At 41.7% G+C, this 19,490-nt stretch overlaps 2 protein-coding genes across 7 annotated transcripts in view; one reads left to right on the top strand and one right to left on the bottom strand.

Moving 5' to 3' along the window:
• The first annotated feature begins 1,630 nt into the window (after positions 1-1,630).
• Positions 1,631-13,252, top strand: pcsk9 (proprotein convertase subtilisin/kexin type 9). The gene is made up of 12 exons (XM_034080357.2): positions 1,631-2,117; positions 2,503-2,694; positions 4,083-4,215; positions 4,300-4,433; positions 4,522-4,663; positions 4,939-5,135; positions 6,093-6,276; positions 6,364-6,534; positions 6,628-6,776; positions 6,848-6,995; positions 9,692-9,858; positions 10,460-13,252. Exons 1-12 carry the CDS (start codon positions 1,944-1,946, stop codon positions 10,655-10,657), a joined length of 1,989 nt encoding a protein of 662 aa, XP_033936248.1. The 5' UTR covers positions 1,631-1,943; the 3' UTR covers positions 10,658-13,252.
• Positions 13,253-13,837: 585 nt separating this feature from the next.
• The window catches only part of usp24 (ubiquitin specific peptidase 24), a 37,350-nt gene continuing 31,697 nt past the window's right edge, over positions 13,838-19,490 (bottom strand). For all 6 annotated transcript variants that reach the window (XM_034081612.2, XM_034081610.2, XM_034081613.2 and 3 more), the window contains 10 exons: positions 19,157-19,259; positions 18,942-19,060; positions 18,707-18,820; positions 18,115-18,180; positions 17,944-18,010; positions 17,662-17,740; positions 17,490-17,565; positions 17,190-17,276; positions 16,851-16,961; positions 13,838-16,451 (listed from right to left, as the gene is read on the bottom strand). In XM_034081612.2, the coding sequence (XP_033937503.1) occupies positions 16,389-16,451; positions 16,851-16,961; positions 17,190-17,276; positions 17,490-17,565; positions 17,662-17,740; positions 17,944-18,010; positions 18,115-18,180; positions 18,707-18,820; positions 18,942-19,060; positions 19,157-19,259 (885 nt within the window). In that variant the 3' untranslated portion in view covers positions 13,838-16,388. The remainder of the gene's footprint in view (positions 16,452-16,850; positions 16,962-17,189; positions 17,277-17,489; positions 17,566-17,661; positions 17,741-17,943; positions 18,011-18,114; positions 18,181-18,706; positions 18,821-18,941; positions 19,061-19,156; positions 19,260-19,490) is intronic.

Below are 19,490 nucleotides of genomic sequence, written 5' to 3'. Positions count from 1 at the left end.
AGGGAAGAGATCCTCTGGTGCATTTGTATGAACATTAATGCTTTCAAATGTTTGTTTGTGTTTTAATGAAAGTGAATGATAACTACTTTGTGTCAGTGTGGAGTTCATGCAGATGCATTTATGTGTATTCCAGAAGATGCACTATTTACTGCATGAAAGAGAAACATTGTGTGTGAATAGTGCACTTGGGCAGTGAGTGACACATTTACCCACTTTAAGGCACATTTGTTTTCCCAATAATGTCATTAAAGTTGTCCACAGCCACTTAAGGTTGCCCTCTCTTAAAATAGGCGTCTTGCAAGTCACAATGGTCAAAATCAGTTATATCAGATATATAGATCTCTTGTCCAGAAACACAGGTCCAGCAACACCAAATGCTAACATTCAAACTGGAGCTTTTCCTATCCAGTCTCCTTCACTACACCCTCCCTTCTTAAATGTGTTATGTGGAAAGAAACAGGACCCCTAGTGAACAACAATGTTACTAACAGGATGAGAAAACAAATAACAGTTTGCAAACACAATTCTCGCAACAACGTTTTAGGTCATATCTTTCACAGTCTTTCATTCGCTTGTTTTCAAGGTTTACTTACATAACTGGGAATTCAGAGATGGACAATGTCAACTTTCTATCTCCATAGTGACATTGTTGTGACTTCTGCCCTCTGCCTCTCGTCAATGCCAGATGTGCACCATAATGGTCACATATTTGGGGTAAAAGTACATTTAGTGTAAGCATGTTTGGCTTTCCTGTTTTCCCCATCAGAAATGTTGCCCCCTAACACTGACCTCTGACACCCCTGTGGCCCCCCTAACAATGACATTTTTTATTTTATTTTAAATATATATTTTCTGGTACTCGGTTTGCCAAAAACCGCAGGATTTTGCTGCTGTAATGTGAGATTGTGCAGACACCCTTATGTAAAGTAGAGATGTAACTGTTCATTGCCTTTATTTTTATATAAATATGGTGTTAGTGCAAACATTGCACTATAACTTAAGCTGAAGCTAACAGTAATAACTATAAGATCTATCTGAAATAAATAAGTGTACTGAAACAAATACCAATAACTGTATTGTATTGTTTTTCTGATGCGCAATTACTTTATACTGTCTAGTTCTCTTTTTCGTCCTGCTTTATTGTGCCCCCCTCAGAAGATAACTGGCCCCCCAGTGGCCCCCCCCAGTCAAATTGGTCTAGAACCGCCACTGGTCCACGCTCTGAGCAGTTTCACATTAGCACTTTTTGTGTGAGAACACTGTTGCCTTATCCAAGAGAACTCTTGCAACTCTCTTACTACAATAACAATGTTAAGACTTGACAAAGCCCTTATAAGTCAAAGATACCTTTTTATAGTGATTTAGGAGTTTGGGCATTCCAGCAAAAGCAGTCTGAATAAAAAGGACTGAAACTATAGGCCAAGGCTATACAATAATAATAAATAAAATAAATAACAAATATGAGCTCACCATGATCAGCCTCTTTGCACACATGACGCAACATGAGTTTATCAACAAGTATTTGCATGCACAACTCTGATTGTTCAGATTTAGTGCCGAAAACAGCATGAATGAATGCACTTGAACTGAGAGAGAGAGTTTGAGATTGACGAGTGCACAGGATGCTTCAGGGGGAGCATGACACATGACTCCTCCACAGTGAGAGGTGTTTTAACGGAGGACAATCATTCGATTAAAAGCGGTGGCGTGAGCCCTAGAGACGTCAGCAGTCCCCGCCTTATATTATAAGAATCGATCGTTTTTCTTTATGTTTGCGCCCTTAAATCAGAATTAATGATCGGAGGCGTTATCTGACGGCCAGGACGCGCAGCTGTCGGAGGCTCCGCACATCTGCACAACTCAGACTGGAATAGAAACTCTCATCAGTGTAATGTAATAGTTATACTGATCATTTAACTGAAACAATCCAAGAGGTTTGAAGAATGCGACGCACCTCAGCCTGGGTTGGCTGGGTGCTCTGTTTGTGCACATCTTTGGCTGCGAGCGCGCAGGACTACCCGGACGAGGACGATATAATCCTGGATCTGTTCAGGGAGGACGGGACTAAACCCGAACCCCGAGCTGTGCCCACTGCTGAGTTCCTCAAGTGCAACAAGGTAACCATCATCATGTCAGGGGCATTGAAGCGCATCTAGATTATCCAACGACCCGTAACCGCCTGTTTTACACGAGGTTGTGTACACCTGCAACCCACTCTCTTCAGTCTGGGTTGACACCTGACATGTTTGAGGTCTTCATCATCTCATTATGCTGAAATAATTGTTATTTATATCCTATGTGTTTTTGTCAATGCTTAGCAGACTTAAATTATAATATACTTGACAAACGTTGCCAGAAAAAGAAAGAAATGTTGGAGAAAGGCAGAAAATAAATGATATGTACCTTCCAAGACTAAGTAATAATACTGACATTTAAAAAAAATCCATTTGTGAGCATTGGGACGGATCACTTTACTCTTATTTTCTCTCCACTGTGCTTCAGGCAGCGTGGCGCGTGCATGGTCAGTACCTGATCGTACTGCGTCAGGGCACGCATGGCTCTCACGTGCAGAGGACCATCAGGAGACTGAGAGCCAAAGCAGCCCGGAGAGGTCAGCTGCTGGAGATCCTGCACACTTACTCTGCAGCTCTGCACGGCTTCATGGTCAAGATGAGCAGCGACGTCCTTCACCTGGTAACACTTCACCTGTCAGCGAGCTGCTGCTGAGATTACCTGTGAAACCTGGTTAGGGTAAATAAAGGTGTTCTTAGATTTACCTTATTGATCCCAATTCAGGATTTCTTGACAACTAATTTAATGTGAATGCAAAAAGGAAAACATATATATTGCATTGTAAAAACGGTAAAATATATATAAATACAAAATAACTAAGTATTATTAGATACAGTATTTATATGATAGTCTATTTTAAATGGATGGTATTTTGTATAAAGCAACATACATTACTATAAAACGAGAATAAACATGTAACAGAATTGAATGTAAAAGATAAATAACGAGGATGAGCCAATTAACTCTCATTTGGAGTTATTATTTTCTACAGTAGGAATATTCTAGACTTCCACATAATGAAAGACATGTCTGTAGTATCAAGCATTAAGAACATATATGTACATGATATCTGGATAAGAGTGCATGTCTTCATAATGTCCAAGGGCATGGAGAATAATAGGGGGCTAAGGGTAGACCTGCAGGAAAGCTCATGATAAAAGCAATTTCGAGTCCCTGTTACGATGTCAAAGTAGCTTCTCATACAATTGATTTATACATTATGAATCACAGTAAGTATGGCCAAAATGTTCATCACACCATAGACACTTTGATCACTGTGAACACGCATCCTAATTAGGCCTACATCCTCTTTGATTCACTCAAAAAATAAAACATGAAACCAGTCCTCGGGGCAGTATGTGAGGTTTCACTCTCATTAACTCCCTTGTGCAGGCTTTTATTTGAGACACTCAATAAAGTCTGACCCAAACTGAACTCTGGAAATCACTTTCCATTACTGCTCATCTGCATAGGGACCCTGCACTCTTTTATAGAAATCAAAGCTGCTCTTAGAAGCATTTTTTTTATTAAATAGCTTATTATTTTTAACTGCAACAAATGCATCTTATTTTTTACCCATTATTTGTGTTCTACATATATAAAGTTTCCTTATTTCTGCCTTTACTTGCACATTAGTCACTTGCAACATTCAGTTTCACTTCCTAATTTCTATATCCTTGTGCACAATTTGTATTATGTTACGTCTTATAGATAGTTATGTTTCAATGTTGGAGGTGCATGGGACTAAGATTTGCATTGCCAGACACTGCAGCTATTGTGTAGTTGACAATAAAGCCTTTGACTCTTGAAAAATTGTTAAAATATATGTTTGTGTTATCGTTGATTTTATTGATGTTTTTTTTAGCTGTTACATGTTATTAATTTGATCGGATGTTTTTTTAGTGATTTAGTATAATTGGAAGTGACCTTGAGTGCCATAAAAGGTAACATTAAATAAAATGTATTATGATTCTTTTTTAATATTAATATAATGATTGTGTTCCTGACAGGCATTGAAGCTCCCTCAGGTCCACTACATCGAGGAGGACTCGTCCATCTTTGCTCAGAGCGCCCCCTGGAACCTGCAGAGGTTACTGCAGCCTCACGGCGGCTCTTCTGAAAACGGAACATACCGGCCGCCCAGTGAGTCTGCCTCTGTGTCAATATGTCAATCACACACACAGATCTAAAGTAATATCTAAAATCCACACACTCTGCCCTCTGCAGACGACGGAGGGATGGCTTTGGTCTATCTGTTGGACGGCAGTGTTCAGAGTTCTCACAGGGAGATCGAGGGACGGGTCCTCATCACAGACTTCAACAGCGTCCCTGAGGAGGATGGAGTCAGAGTTCATAAACAGGTTGCACACACCAATTTGCTTATATGTCATTGAAGATAAATAGAAAACTCTCAGTTTCCCATGTATGTCTAACTGTTCTCCTCTGCAGGCCAGTCAGTGTGACAGTCACGGCACACACATTGCAGGGGTGGTGAGTGGGTCGGACTCTGGTGTTGCTCGAGGGGCCGGTGTTAACCTGGTCCGTGTGCTAAACTGTCAGGGGAAAGGGACCGTGTCCGGAGCTCTGGCAGGTAGGACACCTTCGGATCCGTTGCACTGTTGGGATTATGTTTTATGACAAATGTCACTGAACATTATCCATTGGTTGTCCTTCGATAGGCCCAGCAGCTCTTTTTATGGCTTATTAAATCACTTTGAGCCCATTCACAGTGTAATTCTCCATGGAAAGCAGGTGTGGAAATGGAACTGCTGTTGCATACAACCATTATTTGAAAAGGGAATGCAAGGGTCACTACATCTGCAGCTGCAGGATTTACATCTCTCTTTTCTCAACATCCCTCTCCAGGTCTCGAGTATATCCAATCCACTCTTCTGGCCCGCCCCGTGGATGCTGTGGTTGTGTTGCTGCCTTTCTCTGGTGGTTTCAGCCGGTCTTTGAACGCAGCCTGTCGGGACATGGTGGCTAAAGGAGCTGTGGTCATCGCCGCTGCAGGGAACTACAGAGATGACGCCTGCCTCTACTCACCTGCTTCAGAGCCTGAGGTTGCACACGTCTTCTTTGCAACACGTCACATACAGATGCTCGGTCAGGACACCTTGGAGTCCATTTTTATCATCTGGGTACTGTGGGGGAAACTTCTGTGTAGCAGCAATGCAGTGGGTGTCACTGACTCAGGAAGGAGACACGGGGAGAAATGGAGCTTTGATGTCAAACACTGATTGTTTATTTAGGAGCTGGCCGGAGAATTCACAAAACAAGTCCAAGAGCCAGAGGTTCTGACTTCACGGTAGAGTTGCCACGTCAATTCTGAAGAACTCTACTCCAGACCCGTGTATTTAGCTAGTTCAGAGAGAATAATCAACGTTGTGCATAACAAGATAGAATCATAACACCTCTATCAGCTGACGCCAACAGGCAGGAACAGGGAGACAAAACACAGAGCACAGCAGCCAAGGTTACAAGTGCCTGTGCTCAGTCAGGACAGTAACTGATAAACTGGGTCAAAGCTATGGGCCTTGGAAAATATTTCCCTAACAGGTACCCTTTGGCATAATTGTACAACATGCAGTGTAGTCCAATAGACGCATGGTTAACGTTGTGGATTCAAACGAAAATATTTGTTAAAATTATTAGGGTTAGGGTTAATAAGAACAAGTATGAAAATTGCACTTTTGGTGTCACACAGAACACTAAACAGTCTTCTTCTTGTTTGTTGGAGCCACCTTTCAACCAGAAACATTTACAAAGACATTGTCACTTTTTATACTCTCGTCAAAATTACTACATCCACTAGAGGCAGCCTACACGTGTAAAAATGACGCTGTAAGGGTTCATGAATTGATAGTTTGATGTGTATTACTAGGGACCATGTTGCCATTTTTGAAAGGTTGGGAGTAAAGAACTTGTTGTGAGATAACATACAACTTAACACAAAGCTTCTGATAGACAATTCACACACACTCTTACCTTATTTTGTGTGTGTGTGTCTGTGTGTGCAGGTCATCACAGTAGGGGCAGTAAACTCAGTGGACCAGCTCATGTCACAGGGAGCGGGGGGCACCAACTTCGGCCGCTGCATCGATCTGTTCGCGCCCGGCGACGACATCGTCAGTGCCAGCAGTGACTGCAGCACCTGCTTTGCATCCCAGAGTGGAACCTCCCAGGCTGCTGCACATGCTGCAGGTATACACTCACAAATACAACTTAAATAAATCACAAGTTACTAAAAATAAAACGGCTGAGTATTTATTTTTGTTTGTGCACCTGCAGGTATAGCAGCTGTGATCCTCTCTTCCAATCAGAACGTGTCGCCGGTGCAGGTAATGCAGATGATGCTGCATTATTCCATCAGCCACACGATCAACTTCCTCTCTCTGCCCGACTCACATCGTCTAATTTCTCCCAATCTGGTAGCAGCCATGCCTCCTGCCAACAGCGCAAGTTAGTGATGTATAAAGCTTCATTTTACACACAACCACAGGCAAAACACAGCATCACTTATAGTTCAAACTGTGTGTCTGTTTGGGTGTGCAGATGAGGAGCTTCTGTGTCGATCAGTGTGGTCCAAGAGGTCAGGGGTCACGAGCTCTGACCAGGCTGTCAGTCGCTGTCGTCTGGGGGAGGAGATGATGAGCTGCAGCAGCTACACCTCTGATGGTGTCCATGCTGGAGAAACCATCTCTGTGAGTCCAAACTACCATCTCATTGTCACTAAAAAAACACTCCAATCTAAACCGTTCATATGTGGTTACAGGAGAGCAGCGGGCAGATGGAGTGTGTTGCCTTTAATGCTCTGGGGGGAGAAGGTGTGTATGCTGTGGCGCGGTGCTGTGTAATCGGTGGTCTGCAGTGTCAGGTCCATGCCAGCCCTGAGTGTGTCGCAACGCAGCACCATCTCACCGGTGAGTCACAGCTATGTGGAGTTTAAAGCATTATTTTTTAGAAATGTTGTAAAAGACACTTATTTGGTTTCTTGCCAAGTTTTAGATAAGTGTGATAGTAGTTTTATGTCAGTTCACAAGATATGAAGTTACAACCAGAAGCACTGTAGACAAATGATGTGGGTGGTGACAGGCAGAATAACTTATGTTTGACACCAAACCCTTCCTAGTGTTTTTAAAGGTTGGAAGAAAAAAATGCAACTAGAGACAATTTTGTTGGAATTGGATGTTGTGTAAATTGACCTTAAAAATAGTCAATTAAAAAGAAAATAAATCTGCTCCTGAAATAATTATCCACACTCCTCTGAATAATACACCCTTAGTTGAAAGACTGCCAACAAGGTATATGTGTCATTCACTTATTAACAAGTTAGTTTGTGAGCTTTAGAGGTGCTTGTAACTTTGGACAGAACAGACAATAAAAGGGCTGCTCTAAAGCTGACTGGGTTTAACGGGCTGGCGGCCCGTTAAACTGGGGCTCAGACCAGTGGACCATGGGACCATTTGCCACGTGTCATCCCCTCTGTCTCCCCCTTTCAAATCTTAAACAAATGCACTGGTGGAAGGAAAAACCTTTAAACATAAAACAGACTATCAATTAACCGCCATTTCCAGTCTTTATGCCAGCCTCCTACTTTATTATGAATGGATAGATATGAGAATGGTATCAATTATCATCTAAATCTCATTAAGAAAGCAAATAAAATATTTCCAAAAACATCCACCTACTTTAAAATGTTTCTCTCTTAGTGTGTTGAAGTCAGTCAAACGTGTGCTGTACTTTGTGTGTACTGCCCTTTAGAAAAAAGCACGGTACACCAAGTTCATGCTTCAAACGTGGCTGCTTTTAGAACATCATGGTCAATTATGCCAGTTGCCATGGCAATCCCCCTGAAAGGAAAATGATTTCTCCAAACACATAGTTAACATTATATTCCTCAGCCTCTACTTTTATTATGATCACTGTGAGGTAAATGGGTCACTGCAGGCCTGAGAATCATTCATGGAGAATGGATAGAAATACTTCCAAGGCCTCATTATAAACATTACTACCACATTAGACCTTATATTACAGTAAATATCATATTTCAGATATCTTCCCCCCTGAAATAGCTAACTATATTTCTTTCTTTCTATGTTAACATAACTAACTCCAAGTATGATAATTAATCACTATTGGTAAAGGTGGGTAAGTTTGAGAAACCGGCTCGAGATACACTTTTTGTTATATTCCATGGAATGCTCTTAACATCCCGATAGCATTGAATTTCTGAAGTGCTATTTTAGCCGGCCCGGCTAAAATAACTGGATGGCCTACCTGCCTGTCAGCCTTCCATCTGTGCACAAACCATACAAACTTATCTTGTGCCCTCATTGGTCAAGTGCGCGTTCGTGTGTGTTGGAGGAGGGGCTCTGTAAGGAAGTAGCAGATTTTTTTCGGCTGTGTATTTTCAAATTCTAGCGCACTCGGGCTGGTTCCTCCAAAATTACCTACCCCACCTTTAATTGATGTTACAATAAAACACTTTCAATACAAATCCTTATGACTCATTTGGCTTGATTCTAAGTGAACGGGTCAATTTGACCCTGAACAGAAGACGTGTCTCGTCTCTATTTATCAACAAATTGTAAAACAAGTTGGAACATTTTAAAATTAATTTAAAACATGTTATGTTATGCTAAACTAATGTATTTTATATCAAGGTTTTTCCAATGTAAAAAAGAAAATAGAAAAATGTGTTTGAATGTATATGTTTTGAGAAAAACGAGTGACTTATTCTAATGGAATCATGATCTGTGAGGGGTGAATAACACAATTGCACTAAATATTGATTTTATTGATAGTAATAAAAGGTACAAATTATGTAAAAAAAAAAAAATCATCTGGATTTTGGGGCTTCTGACCATTTTTGGATAATTAAACATGCACTGGGTCAAATTGACCCACGAATATTATTGCTGTTACAAAAAACGAATATAACAGGAGGGTTAAGGCTAAATACTCATATACTGTTGACACTTTTCCTCGTAACCTTGTTTTTAATTGCTCTTGTATTTTCTACACTTAAATGTGACCTATCATGCAAAATGCACTTTTTGATGTCTTTTATACATAAATATGTGTCCCCGGTGTTTCAGGGAACTCACAAAGTGTCAGAAAATAAAACCCTCTCTCTTTTCCTCGTACCCACATCTCTAAAAACGGGGGTACAACGGAGCTGATCCAGATCTGCTGCCGATATTACGTAATATCGGAAATGTGGGCTGGCTTTACACCCACGGCCCTATCAGAAAGTTGCTATCACAAACAATGCACGACGTCTTTTGGCCGTAATATGGTCTTTGTTTAAATTAGCAAGCTTCCTAACACTCAGAGCTAACCTGTAGGCTACTGGAGAGAGTAGTCTATGTGTAAAAAAGCAGGAAATAAAAAAGGAAGTCACCTTGTAGTAAACCCGCGAGAAAAAAAGCATTTGAGCTCCATACTGTTTCAGAAATAATCCTTGAAGTGGTTTGTAACATGATATGGCGTTTAATCACGGCAGTGTTTAGCTGAGTATCTGCCGGTAGAGAGGAGACCTTACTGTTTGCCTTGCAGTGCTCCAAAGGGGGCGGGGCCAGCAGCTACTGATGTGTTGTTTGTGTCTCCACCACAGGCTGCACATTGTGGTCTGCTGCTGGGATCTCAGCTGACTCCCGTCCACATGGCAGTGATCGGAGGCGTTGTGTTGGGAGCAGCGGGGCCACATCTCATGCTGTTTGCTGCCATGCTCCATCTCTGGAGTGCCACCTGTTGGAAAATATATCAGCTGATAAAGATCAGGTACATATTTTAGACCAATATAAATGTCTATGGAGGCAAATTAGAAACAAATCAGACCAAAATCTTATGTTCTTAACTTTATGACAGGTGGAAAAAAATGTTTGACTATCATTTGTTCAAATATGTTTCATCTGATAAGACAGATCAACCTTTTGGGAGGTTTTTTTTTGATCAGGTTAATTTTAGAAAATTATTTCTCACCAGTTTTTGTTGATGTAGCCTAATACTCATTTGGTACACCACAGGCTGAAGTGCAACACTACCCGATGTTTTTAATAGGACTAAAAGCGTTAGATTAGCTTCGATAAATATACTTTCTAGCAAAAATGAAAGACGTGACAGTATTTTACAAAACTTAAACACATTTGTGCGTTGTATTTAAAGTGCATTAATACAAACTCACGAGCAAGAATAAATACTTGTAGCTTTAACATATGGTAGTGGTGCCTTTTGTGGCCCAAATGATTATTACAACACTTAGAAATATTATCCTGACAAAAAAAAGTGAAAAGAAAGTGAAATATAGAAAATATGAACTCTGCCTTAGGGGTCCTTCCTCCAGACCGTTTTTTAAAACCCTTTCACTACTGCCCTGTTGCAGGTGGAGGTGTCCTGTCCCTCCGGCTGGACTCTGACCGACTGTAGCGCTGTCTCTCCTGGCTCTGTCGTTTTAGCGCCAGTTGCTAAGGGGAACAGTTGCCATGTCGGCAGTGCATCAGGAGCTGGCGGGGCTGCTGGCGTCGCTGTCTGCTGCCGCGTCAGACAACAAGAGCAGCGCCGCGCTTCACCTCCTCCCTGATCTCGCCTCACTCCACTCTGATGTCCTATAGCCTTTATTATATTTCTGTAATGTTGACTGGAAGGAAACACACACTCCTCTTGCGTTGTCTTCTTTGTGGTGCAGGGAATACATTCACATGGGGATCTAATTTGAAAGAAAAAGGTCAATTCCAGTTACACTTTTCACCTCTGCATTGATTAACTTAAAGTTAAAAATAGTTGAAGTTCAGAAACGACTTGATAAAGGACTGAAACGCAGAGCGGTTGACAAAGTGTGTGCTGGCATTGACTTGAACTCTATGAAATTAGGTGTCTATTCATATCATCTATAACTTTGATCAGTTGTCAACGTTTGTCTGTTTCTCAGTTTTAGAATTAGGTCAAATATGCCCTAGCAGATATTGTTTTGTATACAGTTTGTAAAATATAACCACAAATATTATATAGCCTATCTTTTACAAAGGAAATATTCTGAAAAAGCTTTCCCCGAACCTGTGGTTAATTGAATACATTCATACATTAGGTGATATATTGAAACTAATTGTGGCACCCTGGTAATGCCTAAATGTCCCAGGATGCATTGCATGTGGGGTTCTGAGGCACAGGGTCTCCACGGGCCATATTCTCGGCTTTTGTTGCTGCTGACTCAGCTCTGTCTGCCCTGCATTTTTTGGCCATTTACTCAGGCTTGAATGATCATGTCTGAATATCCAAGATTTATCTAGAGCTCACAAACTGGGTGCCCATAGCTTCCTTGCGCAAAACTACGTCACCGTTACTCAGGGCCGTGGGAAGTAGGGGTGCTGCAGCACCCCCTGGTGGAGGACAGGGGATCTGCACTTCCACAAGATTAATAAAAATATAATTAAAAAAAATAACAATGAATTTTCAGCCTTGATTTAACAACATTCATAATTAAGTAAATATAACACTCTTTTCACCCCGGTTACATTTTCCATTTGCCCCGTACGATTGGGCGCTGTAAGTGATGGAAGTGGGGGATGTTGGCTTATCAGGCGCCCGCAGCTCACAGCCAGCGTGAGAGAGAGAGAGAGATAGAGAGAGGGGGTGCACCGGTACGGGCGGGGAATGTTGTTAGCTTCTGCTGCGCTAACGGATATAAGAAGCTGTTTCTACAATAATGTGGAGGGAGAGCTGTCCTGTCAGACTGAGAGGCTCAGTGAGGTGAAGGACTCTGAGTGTTTAGATAGTTCACTTTAGTCTAAATTGTCTCAGTGGGTCTCAAACGTTTTGATCACAATTTATGTAAACAAATATTTCCAAGGCACTCCTTTATAATTATTAGGATAAATAAAAACAGGTTTGAAATCATTCCAATGTATACTATAGGACAGTAAACCAAAAATATTGTTTAAAACTGGAGAGATTTAAAAATATGCATAAATAAATAAATGTTAACTGATAAAATAAGATATAAATGAACCACAAAAATAAAACAAGTTAGCCAATAACAAATACATATAGGCTATCGTTATGGCTATCGGTTATGTTCACATACTTATTTGATTATTAAAATGCAAACCGATCTTTTTCATATGGGTGTTTTAGAGTTGTATCCCCTAGATCAGTCTCTAGTAATTGGGCACTCAAAGTGCACCAGATTGAAGCATTTTACTTTAAAATGTTCAACAAAAATCTTCCCGGGGGGACCCCCCTAGAGGATGTGAAGTCCACCCCCCAATTAAAACATGTTCATGCAATACTAAATACATTTGAAGCCTTTTTATATAAGCTGTCCACCATATCAATATGTTTCTCTGTTTGTAGTGTAGTGGTCTTTTGTAGAGGTTTTTCATTGCCAGCTAAAATCTTGCCTAGGGCAGCAAATTGGTCAAAACCGGCCCTGGTGTCATCCCCACAGCACCCCCCATTTGAAACATGTTCCCACGGCTATGCCGTTAATTCAAAAGACAATCTGGATTCAGCAAAAACATTACATTTTCAAGCGGCCTACTCGGGCCGCTTCAAAATGTATTGCTTCAGTCGACTATATTTGCAACAACATTGATTGGTCTTCCACTGAGGCGGTAACATTTAGTAGAGGTAGTAGAAGTAGAGGCAATACACATTATCTAACCAGAGGGTAATCAAGTAATACCTCTTTTTCACAGCAGACATTAACAAAGGTCATCTTATATTCAGAGTCCCAGTAAGACAGTATCAGGACCCTGGACTAAAGCAGCTGAAATGTAATTCAGTCATCATTCATTTTATTATTTACAACCGGGATTTTCCTACAGTCATGTCAAAATGTCTTTGTGAAAAACTCATATTAAAAGACATTTGACACACACGGATGCTCAGTTTAGTCAAATCAGGGCTGAAATATCCATCAGTGCAGCAAACATTTTCACACACGTAATAGTGTTGACAGTTCTGAGTGTAGGTGAAAATCAGGCAGCAGCAGCAGCAGCAGCAGCAGGATTGTGGGTAATAATCTGCACTATTAGCAGCTTGAATAATGATGAGCCGGATATCTTCTGCTCTCTCTCTGTGTTCCCACAAAACAATTAAACAGCTGTCTTGAATGCTTGAATAAACTGCATTTATGTGAAGTGAATAAAATAAAGTGAAAAACACAATGCCATTTAAACCAAGCACACTCAAAGGACTTTGATTTAAAGATGTCACATGGAGAGCATGAGTGGATTGAAGATTGATTGGCACAGGAGATGTGGTTTCATCATTGCTAAGGTGATACAACGCGTCGTGATTTATGTCTCATCAGATTAGATTATTCTCTACAAAAACAAAAGCCACCAGATTAAGCTGGGTTTATTCTTAAAGTGGAGCTCATCTATATGTATGTATATATATATATATCAGCCCAATATTACTTTTTCACAGCACATTATTTGAGTTATCATTGAGGAACAGCACAGGTGTACTAATGAAACTGCTCTATTAATAACAGTAAAACAGATTGTGCAACAACAGGATCTTAACACTGAAGTGGTTCAAATAATTCAGCAGTAATTCATTAAATCATCATCACCTGTGCTTTTCTTCCAGTGATGTCAAAAGTCTTCAATAAAAAAGGTCTATTCATTGTCTGCTGTATCAAACCAGAATATGCTACAGAAATCAACATGAAAAGGTAACAAAAACAAAACCCTCAAGGTGCACCAACATTTTGTAATGTGACAAGGTGTAAACATACATAAAAACAATGTTTACAAAAGGTTGTGCATTCCAGTTTATTTTATATCAAATTTCCCCTTATTCAAACTCTGATGTACAAATTAAAACTGAGTTTTAACATGCATTACAGAATCCTGCGATGGCAGAAGTGAAGTCTCAAAATTGAATGACAGTAAAAAACCCGTACAGATGCCAATCCCTTCCACGCCCTGCATCCCAGGATTAAAACAACGATTGTTTGGAAGTTTTTTTCTTTTTAAGTAGTTGTGGTGATGTAGCAGTGGGGAAAACGTAGGAGACGCTGTTGGCTGAATGTGGCTCATGTATCTCTTGGCACAGCTCCATCAGACAGAGAAGGGGCCAATGATGTGAAAGTGAGTGCTAATGACCAAATAACACAGCAAAACACACATGTGGAGGGGGGGGGGGGGGGGGGCTGTTTTTTTATCTGTCACACAAAAAAGACAAACTTCACCACCACTTACTGCCACACATGCAAACGTGCCGAGAGACAGCACGACGTGACATTCACATCTAGAGAGAGGGTAATGGGCCGGATGGGGGGGTGTGGAGGGGATAAAACAGCCTCTTCTCAGGCTCTGAGGACGCACAGAGCCTGAGTGGATTGATCACGTGACGACTCCCAACAGAAAAACGGTTTTGAATGATTGCTTGATAGATTCTCACACTGTAAACATTGACCTGTTAAAGCTGAGAGCTAATCCGCTAAGCTAGTTTAGGCTCATGTCTTCAGAACGTTTCAGTGAACATGTGGCTTCTTTAAAACTACCTAGCATAAATCTGTATCTACAAAGTGTCTCTGCTTGAGTGCAGAGTGAAAAGAAGCAGCATTTTACCATCACCGAAACCCTGTCCTGTCACCTTGACCCTGTTTTATTAGGGTCAAACTTACACCCACCCCCCCCATACACACAGAATCAAGTTACATTTCTACAATCCTTTGTCACAACACACAGAGGACATTTTCCCTGTCTTATTTTGGGTCTAATGGGGATGAAGAAGCCCTGTTGTACTCCTATAGCGAGACTATCTGACCACGTGGACACTGGTTGGGTGTCGCGGTCAGGTGGAGCAGATGTTGACCCACCTCCTCAGAGATGTGATAAGAGTTTTCGGAGGTGGGACGGGGGAGAGATCGAAAGGTTAAGGCACTTCAAGTCTCCCGATGACTGGGGGCAGGGACGATGGATTCACTGGTGCTGTTCCGCTGTGAAACTAGAGCTACATTTGGGTTCAGCTCCTCTGTGTGTGTGTTTCCAAAAGGTAGACAAAAGCAAAAAAAAAGGCCAAGCAAAAAAAGAAAAACACCATTGAAAAAGACAAAAATAATCAAACCTGATAAAGCAGAGGTAACAGTGATGCGATAAGGACCTGCTCTTTGTGTTCGTGAGCGGAGTGAATGAGTGACACACGTTTGCATGGTTTTCACAAGTTCTATCATGTGTGTAACCTTGGCACCTCAAAAGAAAACATGCTCCTGAGCTTCCCCTCAGTCGGCACTGACGGCCCACCACCACTGATCTGTGCACTTCCAGATCAGCTTTTTCTTGCATAAGGCTTGAGTCCCTAAACATCCTCTCCAATATTCAATGCATCCGGAGGCAAAGAAAAATGGCAACGAAAATAAAAAACAGCGATAAAAATAATAAAATTCCAGCACATGGGGCTGCCTGACAGCGAGACGACGTGAACAGAGGAAGAGTGCGGACCATGGCACTGCATTTTTTAAAGATGTGATGAGGCCGTGTCCTGTTTATGGGACAGAGCCCTGTACTGCGGCCCTGGTGAATGGTTAAGTCACGCAAAGCTATCAGGGCTTCCATGTGTCGGCATAAGTGGCACTGAAAATATAAGTTGTTAAAAGCAAGAAGAAGAGGACACAATGGCGACGAGGCTCTAGAGGAAGTGACCAGTTCAGCTGTACATCACAATAGACTGGGCTGGACTATAAAGTGCATAGTTAACCCCAACCCCCCCCCCCCCCCCCCCCAAGTGCTCGTGTGTGGAGGGGTTACTGTACGTCTGTACGTTCCTCTAGAGCCGTTAACGTGACCTTTCGCAAATTGCATGGCTGTGGAGAAGAGCACAGGAGACTTTAAAATATTATCTTACACTGGAAAGTACATCTATGGAACAAATCTTTACAATATGAATATGTCTATGTAGATACATTGGCAAATATGAGCAGAAAATTGTTAAAACACAACCCAAACCCATCTTCCACCTTGCTGTCATTCTGAGTGAATGAATGAATAAAAGGATAAACTGAAGTCATCCGCGTGACCGAGGAAGGTTTTTTCTTTTTCTACTTTCCCCCATAATCAACTCTGCTGCCCTTAAAGATAATGCATCTCCATCGTCGCCTTGGCTGCTCTGAAAGGAAGTAATTTATGATTTATTCATAGCTCCTTCGTTGCTGTAGCGACCAAGAGAATTATTGTTCCGATTGGCTTGTGGTTGGAGTCCCAAATGTCCCGACCAATCAGAGGCAAAGTGCAGACCTTTCAGTCGGCTGCACGGAGCTGTGCCACCTCTCCATCGGAGGCCTCTCCTGCGGGGGGGCCGAGCTACGGGTCCACGTCTTCTAGATCGCTCTTCGAATCGCCGAGCATCATGGGAGACTCTGACCCCTGTGGGAGAGACAGATACAAAAAATATATGAGAACAAAGAAAAAAGGAAAAGGAACAAATGGAATATCTAGCAGTGACAGCGAGATTATTCTATTATTATTCTATACAGCACTCTGATTATCTGGAGTATTCCTGTCAGTGCCAGAGTGAGTCTGACAGCGCTGAGTTGTGTGGGCTTCCTGTCAGGAACAGCAGGAGTCATCAGAATAATGAAGCCGTTTATAATCCACCATTATTAACCACCGTAGGAGGTAACAAACTGCCTTTACGGCTTTTGAAAGAAACTGCGGAGATGTTCCATTTTTGTTCCATTCTTCTCCTTTTTGGCTGCGTGAACTGAGCACGAGCTGCCATAATACGATGAGTCATGTTAAGAAGCTGGCTGTGCTGAGGGCTACCTGTCGGAGGCTGCGGTCGGCGTTTTCGTTTGCCGGGCTGCCGTCTGAGCCGTTGCTGCTGCCGGACTGCTCCTTCTCGTTTAACAATGCCGTGGCATAGGCCAAGGTGTCCTGCAGAGATGAATACACACAATAACACAGGCAAGTTGAGAGCAGAAGAGAATGTCAAGAACAAGTGACAGGGTGGGTTTGTGTAGGGAGGTGGAGGAACTAGGGGGGGATCATGTCATGCTGATTAAGTATGTATATGTGTGTGTGTGTGTGTGTGTGTGTGTGTGTGTGTGTGTGTGTGTGTGTGTGTGTGTGTGTGTGTGTGTGTGTGTGTGTGTGTGTGTGTACCTGTGCAGAGATAGTGCGCTGGAAGGTTTTGTTAGTGGATGTCTCGTTGGAGACGTTGCTCTGTGGAGTCCAGTAATGTTCAGTCATCTGAGGGCAGGAGAAATAGGATTTAAAAATGAGCACATTTATTCACATATGTCAACTAATTTGAAAGTATTTTGAATATAAAAGCCATGATTTTAATTTGCTTGAAGTTAGCTAAAAGTATCTCTCTCCCATCGTTTCAGAAGGCTATCTACATTCACTAGTTAGCGCAAAAATGCCTAAAAAATACCAAACATATTTCTGAGAGAAGCTTGCCTTTTTCTGCAGCCACTGCACCGCCCAGCTCCAGTGACCAGACAAGTCCTTGAAGTAATCTTTGGCTGGAGCACACCTAGTGGGACATTGAAAATAAGATTTGACATTGACTGACTCATTCAAATGTATCCAAGACTACACCTCTACACTTCTGGCCCTTCGATGAACTCACTTCTGGGCTAATGTGACCAGGAACTTCACACACTGGTAGCAGCGTCGGCTGTCCACGTTGTTGCTCTGGTGCATCAAAGCTGGGAAGAAAAAGCACTCTGTTAGATTTTTAACAATCAATAAATTCATGTAACACACACAAAATCAGAAGATGTTGATAATATGCATGGCAGTTAACTAACAATGTTTAAAAGAACAGTATTATATTGTAGATGTATGACATGAACGGGTTTTTAGTCCATTGATGTCCCAGCTGTGGGTATTAGAGAAACAACAAACATACCTAAAAGGCCTTTCTCTGACTCAAATGCATACTTGAGTCTCTGGGTTTGCAGAGGGTCTTCCATTACCTGATTTGAAAGATTGAAATGATGTTAGGAAACCTGTTCATTAAAGCAATCAGATTTTACAAATAGGTGAAGGGTTACAGAGTCAACCGGTGAGCGTCACTCACCAGTAGCTCCTGCAGCATCTGGAAAACGTTCTTCAGTTCATGAGGGGGGGCAGTCTCCAGCTGGGACTACGAGACACAACATATTCAGAAGGAATTATAATAGAACAACATTTAAGAACATTACAAAATAACAAGAATTGATAAAAAAGAAACTGTCAAATAAATCAAAACACAAGATGAAAATAGCGGGAACACGTAGTAGGCTATTGGATATGCATTTGTAAAAATTAACAAGAGCTGTTTTAAGCAAACACGGCAAATTATGACTTTTTACTTTGAATGAAAACGTTGGATTTTCTCTTTAATATGGTAAAGAAGAGATTCCATACTTATTCAAGTCTTTGAGGAGACCCTTGACAAGTATTTTCAATACAGGGAAATGGTACATCTTCATTCAAGTGAGTAAAGGTAGTTGGATCTGAGTCTTCCCATTTCAGTGAAATGACATTGGGCTTCAGTCCTAACATTGTACTTGGGGTCTGGAGGGGAACCAAAGATGGTTATGAACGGGTACAGGTCATTAGTTTTGTTTAGTTCCGAGACAGTTTCAAAGATAAGACCAACATTTGAAGCTTAGCACGTTAAAGTTTACCTTTAGCAGCTGCAGCACACCCAGGGAGAAAGGCTCGTTACAGTACGAAATGTAGGTCACCATCTCGATCAGGAGGGACAGCGGCCCGGACAGCTCCCGCATGGCAAACATCACCTGGAAATATTTTAAAAGAAAAACATCAAAGACCTTCTTAAACCCCCATTTGGGTTTTTGTGATTCTTCTATATCCCTGATTGAGAAGAATGCCGAAACAAGTTTTAAATGTGTACTTTACCTCGAGAAGGTAAGGCTGTCCCTCTGGAGTGAAGAGAGAGGCCTGGATGTCTGCGTTGAGGGGCAGCAGCTGGGTCGAGGACGGGATGCAGCTCACACGCAGCTTAGACCCTTCTGGAGCTACGCAGGACAACAGGGGAGAGAGGTGAGGATCAGACTGAGAACTGCATCGTACAAAAACCCAGTGACTTTCAAGATTTGATTTAAATGTCTCACGATGCGTCCGCTGGGGGTCGAGGTCAGAGTGTAGTGTGATGAAGGCCAGCGTGTTGTGGAGGTGAAGAAACTCCCGAGCCTGAGCGGGACTCCAGCGCCGGTTCTGTGAAGAAACGTGGAGACCATTTTGTATAAGTTGCATTCACAGTAGTTACAGGGTTCTTACACCTTTTCCAAAGTCAAATTCAAGCACTTTTCAAGCATTTTCAAGGTGCATTTTCCAGCTTTTCCAGCATCTTACAGCTGTTGTAAATTACATATTTATATACACATACTCAAATGATTATTTCCCTACCTCACATTAAATCAGATGTTCTTTATGCTATAAACAACC

The sequence above is a fragment of the Pseudochaenichthys georgianus genome, chromosome 4 (genome assembly GCF_902827115.2).
Source record: "Pseudochaenichthys georgianus chromosome 4, fPseGeo1.2, whole genome shotgun sequence".
Classification (NCBI taxonomy): domain Eukaryota; kingdom Metazoa; phylum Chordata; class Actinopteri; order Perciformes; family Channichthyidae; genus Pseudochaenichthys; species Pseudochaenichthys georgianus.
Note: the sequence above shows the minus strand (reverse complement) of the source record. Positions and strands in the feature narration are given on the sequence as shown.

Bases quoted from the DNA above. Each gene is read 5' to 3' on its own strand.
- pcsk9 (XM_034080357.2), top strand. From the start codon at position 1,944: ATGCGACGCACCTCAGCCTGGGTTGGCTGGGTGCTCTGTTTGTGCACA. The intron at 2,695-4,082 runs GTAACACTTCAC...TGTTCCTGACAG, and splicing joins GCAGCGACGTCCTTCACCTG to GCATTGAAGCTCCCTCAGGT. The intron at 4,216-4,299 runs GTGAGTCTGCCT...TGCCCTCTGCAG, and splicing joins CGGAACATACCGGCCGCCCA to ACGACGGAGGGATGGCTTTG.